The following is a 12,322-nucleotide window of genomic DNA, read 5'->3' as shown; positions in this document are numbered from 1 at the left end:
AGGATGGTATGGAATACTGCCAGTTTGGTCTGCATTTATTTCTGGGAAAGCATTATGCATATGTTCCCTCAGCTGCTGAAATCAGAGAACTGCTACTGACGGGACACAGGGTTTTCCACAGCATCAGCTCTCTGAGCCGTGTTTCTCATAGGACTGCCACGACTTTATTCTTACTGCTATGACCAGACAGTTCCCACACGGCTTAAATCAGACACAGCCCCAGCAGGCTCAGTGACTCAGGCTCAGGTTTGCCCAGTTTCAACGTAGGTGGCTAAATGATGCTCAGAAGCTACAGGGACAGTTGCCCCAGATTCCCTCTGTAATAACCAATAAAGAGAAGTGCCTTCTGGAAGACAAGTGATTTAAAATCTAGGAATGTTTTTCTGAGTGACTGACTGGCCATAAGCTTTTGAATCTGGAGTGCAGACGGACAAGCGTTATTCAGGGTTCGGCCAGCATTAGGGGAGAGGAGAAAGCTCAGCACTGACGGAGATTTCCTGGACTTCCGGCTTTGCTACTTCTACAGAAGATAAATGACAATTCATAACGCTTTTTTAATGCTGTTCTAAGAGCTGACAGAGATTAGTGAGTTATGGAAAGTAAAATGACCAATGAAATTACATTCTCAGACTGGAGGTATGTATCACTTTCAAGGATATTCTGATCAGGAATATCCAGCCCATTCCAAAGCTCTCATTCCGCTGCTACTCATTCTTGCAAACCATTGACAATCCCATTGAAACCATGTGATTCCCAGCCTCTTGATTCTTGGGATATAAAATTTCATCACAGGAACACGTTTTTAACCTCCCCCCCAAACCTAATGATAAAAAGTAAAATTTACACTGAAAAGTAAATCCCAGTTAAACATACATGGGCAATCTATTTCCATTCTGGGAAAACACCGAGCTTGAAACAAAGCAAACCCAAAGATTTTAGAAAGCCAAAAGCATTGTCTACTGAGAAGGTAATTTGGTATTTTCATAATGTTAAAAGCACACAGACACCTGAGTTGCAAATTTTATTGCAACTGACTGTGCCATTGACTTCTTATCTGAGAAATGAGGAATGTCTTACTGATAACAGAAAGAGAACAGCTTTAGCTAAGGACCTATGGTGTGCACAGGACTACACAGAAAAAAAGGGGAGACAGAGGCATAGTCCTTCATCAGGGTTGAATGACTTATCATGCTGAAGAATTCAAATAAACTTTTTTTTCTTACTCAAAAAGATAACATGAAACATGGTTGGACTCAGCTTCCCAATTAACAGCAAGCATTTTCCAACTGCATAACTCCTGAAATAATTTATCTTCACTTTCCTAGTGCATCTTCTAATAAAAAAACCCTACTAAAATTTGTATAAAAATCTCTGAAGTTAAAAAGTAGCTTTCAATATTGCTCTTATTCTACGTGCTAGCTTTTCCAAATTCAGTGAGGTGGTTTTTTTCATCATAAAGTACATTTACTTGCTCCATGGGTAGCTGTTACAGATTCTGACAGGAAGTTAGCAAAGTGTCATAAAATACTGAGGCTTATAAGACTTTGTCCTGATATTAAAGTGACCTTTTCAACAAAGCAACAGGATATGTCTCCTTATACTCAAATATGTTATATTTTGATTATGATTAATGTGATCCCTGAATGTAAGAATTTTGGCTCCAAGTCTCTAAGGCAGACTAAAAAAAGACTTTACACTGCAGATTCACTTATTCACTTCCCACCTAGAATGTGTTCCCAATGGCATGCCTGTTAGATACATGATAAACTAAGCACCTAGATATAAACGATGTAGGAAAGACTGAGGTTTCTATCTAAAATTTTTCAACTGAAACCTGTCTTTACAAGCCAAAAACTATGTCCTGAACTGAAACACATATTAGGTGCACGAATCACCTAATCATGACCATCTTAGATGTCCATTATATGAGGAATTCGCTGAATTGATACATTCACAATAAAACCAGCTAATGGTTCTCCGTGTATGTATGTGATTAGAGCAGTGTTGTTGTAGTCACAATGGCTTAAAGATATAAGTAAAGCAAGGAAAAACGTTACCTGTCTCCCTTGCAATTGGATTTTTTGACCCAGGAGGAGCCTGCCAATCATACAAAATAGTTTCTTTCTAGATTTAAGCTTTGTTGGTGAAGTAAGGAGACAGATTAGATACAGCACAGTGACTAGCTAATAGACTAAGGTATATGTATACCAGTGGTGGTAGCCTTCTGTAGAAGTAGTTTTAATCAGAGACGTCTTGCAAAGGGTGAAATTAATTTTCCTTTAATTTTCACTGAGGATTAGCAGATTCCTCCTAGAAACAATGCACTTTTAATTCTCCTTACCCCATATCTGAACACTAGTATTAATAAAATCTGGAACAACCACAGGACCAGTTACTAGAAGAAAGGCAAACTGGTGGTTTTGGTCAGCCTCCACTTAGATTTGGGCTACACCTATTTTTATTAGCAAGAGTTAAAAAGCAACCGGAGAAACACTCATGTTTTCAGCTGAGCGTGTGCTAAAGCTATGACTGGGAGTGAGTGCTTCTTTTAACATCTACAGCATTTGCACTTCTAAGCTAAAAAAGTCTTTTGCATAGGCAGTAAAGACAAAGGCTACGATCTACACACCGCACATATTCTTTCAATAACGTACAGTATTTTCTTTCACAAAATTGTGCTCCTGAATAAGTAACCCCTGTAAACTGTGTTACAGGAATAGCGTAACTTGCAGAGATGAGCACTGGGATCCACTTAAAAGCTGCCTTTGAAATAGTAATAGGAGATTTTGGTCATATGTAAAATGACAACGATTATAACCTGAATCTGCCTTTCGCCCTCGAAGGTATGATCACCAGATGGTAACGGGATATTAGCAGGACAGTACTTGGGGCCTAATGTAATGAGCTCACCATGTTCCTTTATCAGGGAATCTAAGATTACCTGCAGATTGTCTAAAATGATGCGGAGTGACTGAACTTGACGTCGGACGGCTCCAGAGAACCTTTCGTACGTTGATGCGTCATATTCGCTCATCTGAATCTCTTTCAATCTAAAGCAAAGAACAGGGAGCTTAGAGCAGTTTAGGAAACAAGCATATAATCCATTTCCGTATATAAATTACACGCTCACTTGATAACAGGCAAATTCAGAGTGTAATAACCAGACACAACAGACAAATCCAAGAAGTGGCAGTCACTTCTGTAAAAGGCAGGTGAACACCAATGTCTAGAGGGATTACATTACATTAAAACTTATTAAAGTTAATAATCCTTTGACTGTCTCCTAATCTGCTTTAATGTTTGGGAAGTAAATCAGATGTTCTGAAAATTGTGATCAAATTCTAAAGGTTTTATTGGCTCAGGTGTTTGTACGTAAAAGGATCATGAGTGTCTATTCATTACTTCATTGTCAGAGTATTTTAAGCATATCATGATCCATGCTTTAACACAAAGGTTAAGTAAAGACACACTATAAAATCTGTCCTTGAAGACCTACAACTAGTAACTCTGTCTCAAATTCCTATCTTTGTGCTTCATAAAATGATAAAACCTTGAAACAAAGAAGTTTTAAATGAACACTAACAAAAATGTGCTCCCTCACAAAAGAAGTCACATGACTGAACATTATTCTGTCCAGAGGTCTAAAAGAGAGTGCAACATCTGCACTGTAAAAACAGATATGTGCTTTTTCTGTAAGTTAAGATGTGCCCACTTTAAGTTCTGTGTCATTTTTCTCAGCATCGTAGCTAAGCGGGTACTCTTAAAGTGGTGAAAGTCACAATGGAAACTTAACTACAGAGCTCTAACGGTGAAGAATGAGCTCAGGGACAGGTGGATATGCTGTGAGTGTGCACCGTTTGATATTTTCCATGACCCAGCATGTCAAGGCAGCAATTCTGTATCTGCCCCCCTTCCCATTCAACACATGACTGGGTTCAGTCCTGAGCCAAAATGTATTGGCCTGACTGTGAACAGCTTATTTCAAACACAATTACATCTTAACAGCATAAATCTCACCTGGGCTGCTTTGAAAATACTGATTTTTAAATGAACTATAAATGGATAGTCAAGTATCTATAGGCGAGTTGTATTTCTAATGACAAGTTTTTTAATACAAGTTACTTGCCTGGAACGTATACTGTACATGGGAATGAAACAAGAGAGGCAATGAGGTCCAGATCAAAACTGTTGTCTAGTCTAGACTAGCCTGTTAATGATAATATTAAAATCAAACTTAAAAAATCTGTTTTCCTTAGTACGACTATGTCTTTCTCTGTTTCAAATGCATGAGCAACCTGGTCTAGTGGAAGGTGTCCCTGCCCATGGCAGGGGGGTTGGAACTAGATGATCTTTAAGTTCGCTTCCAACCCAAACCATTCTGTGATTCTATGCAGTTTTACTTTGTTGGACTCTACAGCAATCCACTGTGAAAGCTAGTTCAGAAAAATACCATGAAAAATACTGCATCTATTCAAGAGCAGTTGCTAACCTCATTCTACTGAAACAGGGCAATTTAAAATGTTTTCCACTAGCAGCACTATCTAGCCAGGAATCCAATCAATAGCTTTCATATTAGAATTCTCCTTTCCAGATAATCATATATAAAGGAAGCAGTGAAATTTGCAATCGCCTTATTTTTTTACTTCAGCCTGAGGACTCCAAATTCCTTGTTCTTAAGTTTTATCTGTTAGTTCCCACAACAGTCCAAGTACAGAAGAATAATCCAAGCCAAATATGGCTTCAGAATAGGCTACATTTACAGCTGGCACCTGCCAGCTCACCGGTTTTAGCAGGGCACGAATTGTTCTCTCATGTGCAGATACTGAGATTTTACAGGACACAGCTACACTTTTTCCACCACACATACCAGTATCCAGGAATTTCCCTAGCACGGATTTTGTAAATCACCATACAGGCAGGTACGAAGTCATCAAACCATGCCATGTGTGTATATGTGCATATGCACAACACATGTACAGTATCTAAGACCATACGTGTCAATTGCTTCTATTATGAAGCAACTGATACGCAATTTTGAAGAAGGAGGATGTAGACAGGGTTAAAAGTAGTCCTCCCCACTTGCCTCCTGCCCATAAAGCACCAGGAAAAAAAGAGAAAAGCAGGTCTGTCTTTCCTCTGGAAAAAACCTTTAAGTGACTATTTTTAATTTAAATTTCTGTATGTTGCTTGCGTAAATTAAATGAGTACTGAAAGCTATTTTGCCTTTCAGGGTCTTTTCCACTGAAGCACTGACATAATCTACACGCTTTCCCTGTCTTTATTCATCACTAATGCTCTAACAGACATGTTAAATGCTCTAGGTAATTTAGTAATAAAAACACAATTAAAAAACAAATTTGACCTGAATGCAATAAATAAACTGCTGTTTTTAAATACAGTGATGTACGTACAGTGCGTGCTCTATGCTTAACAGCCTAGTTATTTATACATCAGTTGAAGCAAGTGGCAATCTCACCTGCTCCTCACAGCACCCAGACTTGCCCCCCGTTGGGAACCACTTTGTGAATAGCAACAAAATGTGTGCCGATGAAGCTGCTTCTAAATTTATTTGCTCTGACATTTTAATCTATGTCTAGTATTCTCTACTTTCAGACAGCTACTCGCACTGCAATAGGTCCTGGGCTGAAACATAACGTTTGCTTGGTATGGCTGTCAATACACTTTGATGTTTTTACACAAAGTACCAGAGTTTGACCTGAGAGAGTTCAGGCAGTGGAAGAAATCTGAATCTCTGCGCACAGGGAAACAGTTGATCAGTAACTATGCATCACACAAATGTTGGGAAGATCCGTGGGTTGTGTAGAAGTCTCTGCTGAGCTCTAATAGTTCAAATCACCTCGACGTTTGGCTATAGGTCTTTCAAACAGAAGCGACTTGCTTGCAATGGTCCATTTTGAAAGACATTTGACAAATTAATTCCTAACCACATACAACCCGGAATCATCCTAATTCAAAGAAATTTTCATATGCTAGATCCCTTTTTTAAAAAGATAAATGTTCACATCAGTCTCCTTATTCACCTAGTTATGTTTTATTCTACCCATTTTAACAGTGTCATTTTAACAGTGTGGCTTAATTCCATAAACCATTCTATACATCTTGTCCAGAACAGTTAAACACATGCTGGTAAGTTCTGTTAAATGATCATGATGAGGGTAAGGCAGTTGATAAATACAGTTAAGGAAGAAAATTCTTTTTAGCCATCTTTTCCAAATTCTTCTGGGAAATGGAAGGGAAAATGAAGACTTGCCCGTTACCTCTGTTTAAAGGCCTTTTCACCCATCTCTCGAGCAGCTCTCTTAACCTCTTCAGGAACAGCATCCTTTTCAGCTTGAGATATCTGGTAAACCCTGTGGCCAGCATCCAGTCGATAGGGCCCACCTTTGCCACCTAACCCAGCAGTGTCTCTCCCACCTAACATGATTGAGGTAAGGAATAATTAAGATTATGCATTTGATAACAAATAAGAATGCATTTTCTTTAAAGCTTCCATTGTCATACCTACAGATGTCCCAAAAAAATTTGCCAACCATCCCCAGCAGAAATATTTACTGCCAAAGAGTTTCAAAACCACCGCTATCACGTTCAGGAACTCCAACAGAATACTTGTGTTTATAGTCCCTTGAGACCGGGTTCATAATGGTTTCCACAATGTACAAAAGGTACTACAGATTATATAAATCTTGTACACCTCCTCAAAGCCTCTGGTCCTTAAAGCCATTCATTTCAGACCTCATTCTTCTCCCTACAATTTGTTGGTTTACACTGTTCCCAAACACCTTTATCTAGTGGTCACTATCATGCCCGTTTAGAATTAGGAGGCCCTTTGCCTGTTCTGTGGGCCTCTTGCCCACACCACCTAAATTGCTGTGGCTACAGACACCTAAGAGAGTGGCGAATGCCTCAGCCTAGTTTCTGTGACTGCAAGCTTCTGGTTCTCTGCATGGCAAATGAAAAGAAACTGCAACAAAATGTAATTGAAGTAGACATCTGCTACATACAGTTTAAGTTAAACACTACAAATACTTCCTTTCACCAGCAATAAAGTGACCCTGTATTGAGTAAAAGAGCTGTAAGCAGAGAGTGGCCTTGTACAAATCCATTTTTGTCTGGCACAGCATCTCCCTTTGTTTTTTAATGCATCATTGAAGGATGTCTAAGAATGAAATACCTGTTCCACCAGCCCAAGTATTTCCACCGACATGCGGCATGTTGTGTGGATCCACTTTTCCATGTTTGGGGGAACTGACATCCAAACCACTGTCCCTTTGAATGGTTATCTGTAAAATATAAAATAGAGCTGTGAATCATAGAATCATAGAACGGTTTGGGTTGGAAGGGACCTTAAAGACCATCCAGTTCCAACACCCCGCCATGGGCAGGAACACCTTCCACTAGACCAGGTTGCTCCAAGCCTCATCCAGCCTGGCCTTGAAGACATCCAGGGATGGGCCATCCACAGCTTCTCTGGGCAACCTGTTCCAGAGCCTCAGCACCCTCTCTGTGAAGAATGTCTTATATAGCAAGGAAAAACGCACTAACAACCTTAAAATAATAGACTAGGTTTGCTGCAAAGATGTAGGACAAACATTATTTAGAAAAATGCAACATCCCACCTAATGAGGACAACAGGATAAGGCAGAGTCAAACTGGGCTTTGGAGTGCCACGCTAGACCCACACCAGATTGGAGACTACTGCCACATCTGACCCACTCAGAGCATTCAGACATTATCCATGCTAGAAAAGTGCTGATAATCACTAACATAATTCAAAATCCCCCTGTGGACAGGATCACCTGCAGCTGGCAGCATTGGCAACACCTGGCTGTACATCCATTTACACATATCACGCACACCCAACTACCGCTCCGCATTCTTCACTGATGGGCAGCCTGACCCTCCTTCCATGAGCAGAGACTAAAGAAAAGACATGCTCTGCTCTGAGATTTGTCAGTAAATGGCTAGTTCAAAAGACACACTCACGTAATCCTCAACTTCCCTGACATGACCTCCAAATCCTACAGCCGTGGGTGTTCTACACCTGTCTGCCGGCGGCGCTTTCCCCCTCGACCCACCGCACAGCTGAACACCCAACAGCTGTCAGATGGTCCGGGCTGAGTCACTTTAGGCTGGGGATGGATTTCAGGGGGTGACGGAAGGTAAAAATACTCCTTCCCATTATGAACTGAGTCATGTAGTGAAGCAATGATCCATGAGTAAACTGCCCTTTGGTTACTCATCTTCTGTAATTTAATGCCACTTTGTCTTTTTCATGAAACTTAATGAGAGATGTAAAGTTGATGTCTTTAACCTCTACAAATTAGCTTTCTTCTCATCTACCATAATACATTTAATTATATGATGAATTTATGTGCCCCAATAACTACAATTTATTGCCTCCTCAGAAGTTCACTGACATTATCAGGGTTTTCACTGGGACTAGAGCAGTTTAATCCTTGCATTCACCGTCCTGCAGATTCAACTCCATGCTGACATGAATTCCATACATGGTTTTAAAGTGAAAAAATGTGCTCTGAAAACAGTCCCTTGGCAGCTATTCAAAACATAATTTTCTTTCTCTTTATAGAATGTATATTAATTCAAAGAGGTACAACACATCCTCTGTGAACCATGTTGTTAGTGTAAAATCAAGATCTAATCTGATGAATTACATCAATTTAACATTTGTATAGGAAGAAAGAGGCTTAACCGTAACAGCATATTACCCTTAGGGTTATAGACTTTTTTTGGTTTAAGAGATTTCCTCCAAAATAAACAGTTCTTTTTGCACAACTGTTAGATTTCAAAACTATCAGAAACACAGGTCAACCAAAACTGCTGAACTTAATTAAAAATAAAATCATAAAACCAAAACAATAGCCTCATAAATCAAAAAAAATAAAATCATAAAACCAAAACAACAGCCTCATAAATCAAAAATATTATTCTGTAAAAAGAAACAATAAATAATGGAAAATCTTTTACATGTTCATCCTTCTCAGTTCTTGATAGAAATATACTCAACATTCTGCAAAAGGAAAGTCTAGGAGGCAAAAATAAGCATCATCAGTGACCTAAATACCATATTTTATTTTTTCAAGTTTTTCCATTGGAAAAAAAGTCACTAAGTATTTTGAAATACAACTATTGTTTAAATTTTGAGTGAAAAGTTCTGTAGACAAAATAGCTTTGTTACTCACATGTATTTCACATACGGTAAGTTGTTCACAAATAATATTTCTGGTACCTCTGCACTAGACAAGTTTCTAATATTCACCTATTTTACAGTAGTGCTGATCTGATTAAAGCAGGTATTCATAACCTTGAAGCAGCACATGGTCAAGAGAAAATAACTTAGTTTATAATGATTTGTGACTTGTTTGTGGCAGCAGAACATCCAATATTTGATTCCTATTAAAAATTTTTTTAAACTTGCATAAGACAGAAAAAGACACAAGTGGTACAATCTATCACAGCTTAAGAATTTGTACTAAGGAAATTATTAATTTTCTTAGTAATTTATTTACATATAGTTAATAGGTTACTGGGTAAAGGAATTAAAAACTTAAGGATATTAGAATGGAATATGACCAGGTGTGTACAAGTCATAGAATCACAGAATGGTTTGGGTTGGAAGGGACCTTAAAGACCATCTAGTTCCAACCCCCCTGCCATGGGCAGGGACACCTTCCACTAGACCAGGTTGCTCAAAGCCTCATCCAGCCTGGCCTTGAACACTCCCAGGGATGGGGCATCCACAGCTTCTCTGGGCAACCTGTGCCAGTGCCTCACCACTCCCTCCGGGAAGGGTTTTTTCCTGATGTCCAGTGTAAACCTCCCCACTTTCAATTTAAACCCATTACCCCTTGTCCTGTCACTACAGGCCCTTGTAAAAAGTCCCCCCCAGCTTCCTTGTGGCCCCTTCAGGTACTAGAAGGCTGCAATAAGGTCTCCAAGAAATCTGATCTTCCTTAAAGGAAGCAGCAGAACTACACTTATGCAAGATTTCAACAACTGAAAGTGGATGGATGTTCCTGATTGCCTTCACGGCCCTCAGCATTAGAACAGACTTCATTTTATTCCTTGCCATACTGGGTATTTATGTATAAACCCAGAGATGTCACTTCTGCAGCTTTGATTCTCCAAGTGTAAAACAGGAACATAATAATCTTGTCTAATATAAGCTGTAAGAGAAACAGTCAATGAAGTAAACTGGGGTTAGTGTCATAAGCATAAAGCATAAGCACAAGGCAAATCAAGAACATTTTATATTTTAATACTGTTAAAATTATATGTATTTTAACAGTGGAATTGCAGGAAATAGGATTACAGAAGTAAGATTACGCAGCTAAGGACATTAGGCCACTGCTTATACTCAGAGATGCTTGAGATGCTTGCTCCTTCCCTTCTGGAATAAAACCGTGAAGTGGTAGCACAGATGGTTTTAACCACCAGTCTATATGAATTTCCTTCCTCCTTATGTTATTTGCAAACTGCTTCTGAAACCCCATTCAGATTATGGCATGTTAGGGGCATATGAGTGAGTGCTTTAAAATTATATGTATTTTAACAGTGGAATTGCAGGAAATAGGATTACAGAAGTAAGATTACGCAGCTAAGGACATTAGGCCACTGCTTATACTCAGAGATGCTTGAGATGCTTGCTCCTTCCCTTCTGGAATAAAACCGTGAAGTGGTAGCACAGATGGTTTTAACCACCAGTCTATATGAATTTCCTTCCTCCTTATGTTATTTGCAAACTGCTTCTGAAACCCCATTCAGATTATGGCACGTTAGGGGCATATGAGTGAGTGCTCCAGGTTAGATCAAAGGTCCATTTCACTAGAACCCTGCCTCTGACAGGGATCAGCAGCACATGACTGAGAAGTAAGTACGGAACAGATCACATACGGAGCACTTATACTTCCTGCCTGCTTTCCAAGCTTTGACAACCTCTGGGGCTGGAAGCTACATCTAAACCATCAGCCCTCATAGGAATTTTGTTCCATTAATTTGTCTTAAAACTAAGCCAATTTGATTTGAATGAGTGTTCTCCTTTTCTTACGGTGGAAGAAGTAAAATAGTCTTTTATTATTCAGCTTCTCACATGTTTTCTGATTTCATGTAACTCCGTCTTAGCCTCCTCCTAAGTCACCTCAATTTAAAAGCTGAAGACCATCCTCATTATCCTTCTCTGTACTTTTCTAGATTTATTACATCTTATTTTTAAAAAGCTGGTGTGATCTCACCTGCATGTAGTATTCAAGACATGGAAGCATCTTGGACAGAGATAGAGAATATCTACAATGACTCAAAAATCTTTCTGGAGTCATGAAATATTAAAAAAAAACCCCCGAGATGGAGCCTTGTGCCTGTTCCTCTCCATGGAAATCTTTAGTAAAAGGCAAAAGATTTATATGATCTGAAGAGAAACCGGAGTATGAAACCACAGTCCTGGCAGTGAATTGCATTAATTTCATTCATTTACTTGTTTTTAAAGTAAAACTACATCTGAATAGTACATCTGAATTGCTACATCTGAATACTTTAACAACCAACTTTTATTAGCACTAGTTTGTTGGGGTAATTGTTTTTTAAATTTACCATACAATTAGAAAATGTGTTAAATTAGCACACTGTAGAGGTCTTAGAAGAAAATCTTCTGTCTGTACTTCCTAGTTCTTTCTTTGAGCTCTTAATTAATTCCATTAGTGTCTTATCAGGCTTTTGTGCTCCCCACCCTGTCTCCATGGAAGTGTTTCAAGGTGATTTTACAACTAATAACTTCTCTCTGCTCTGAAGGCACCTCTATGAAGTAAAAATTAGACTAGCAAATAACCCTATTAGAATTTAAGATATATTTTAGAAAGAAGTAACCAGTAAATCACAAGTCTGTATGTGAAATCAGAGGAAGGATGAGGGAAAAAAAAATTAAGAGAAAAACTTTTGGACAACAATACAGTCTTCAGCATGACAGATATAAAGAGATAGAAGAGCCATAGATAAGTCATCCCTCTAAGGGCTGGAGGAATTCTTGATGTTACAGCTTGATGTTAAAATCTTGAAGTTGGAAAGTTACATTTAAGGTGGAGGATCCAAAACTGGCTGTATTATGAACCTGACAAAATGAAAGACAGTCAGTGGGAAAAACCTAGGGTGTCTGGAGTGAGAAAGAAGACAGGAAAAACAAGTACTGAAAGTAAAGAAAAATTTCAAACAAATCTAAGAAATCCATAGTAACTTTCCCGAGCTTGTCCGATTGGAATTTCTAAACTTACTTAGATTTATCTTACTGTTGTGA

At 38.8% G+C, this 12,322-nt stretch overlaps 1 protein-coding gene across 1 annotated transcript in view; it reads right to left on the bottom strand.

Annotated features, from left to right (window-relative positions):
* Positions 1–2,818: 2,818 nt before the first annotated feature.
* VWA8 (von Willebrand factor A domain containing 8) overlaps positions 2,819–12,322 on the bottom strand; it is a gene marked incomplete at both ends in the record, with an annotated part of 55,944 nt that continues 46,440 nt past the window's right edge. The window contains 3 exons of the mRNA XM_010161094.1: positions 2,819–3,050; positions 6,279–6,435; positions 7,193–7,301. Coding sequence (XP_010159396.1) covers positions 2,819–3,050; positions 6,279–6,435; positions 7,193–7,301 — 498 coding nt within the window. The remainder of the gene's footprint in view (positions 3,051–6,278; positions 6,436–7,192; positions 7,302–12,322) is intronic.

Source organism: Eurypyga helias, unplaced genomic scaffold (assembly GCF_000690775.1).
Source record: "Eurypyga helias isolate BGI_N326 unplaced genomic scaffold, ASM69077v1 scaffold5151, whole genome shotgun sequence".
Taxonomy (NCBI): Eukaryota; Metazoa; Chordata; class Aves; order Eurypygiformes; family Eurypygidae; genus Eurypyga; species Eurypyga helias.
This window is presented reverse-complemented; position numbering and strand designations above follow the sequence as displayed.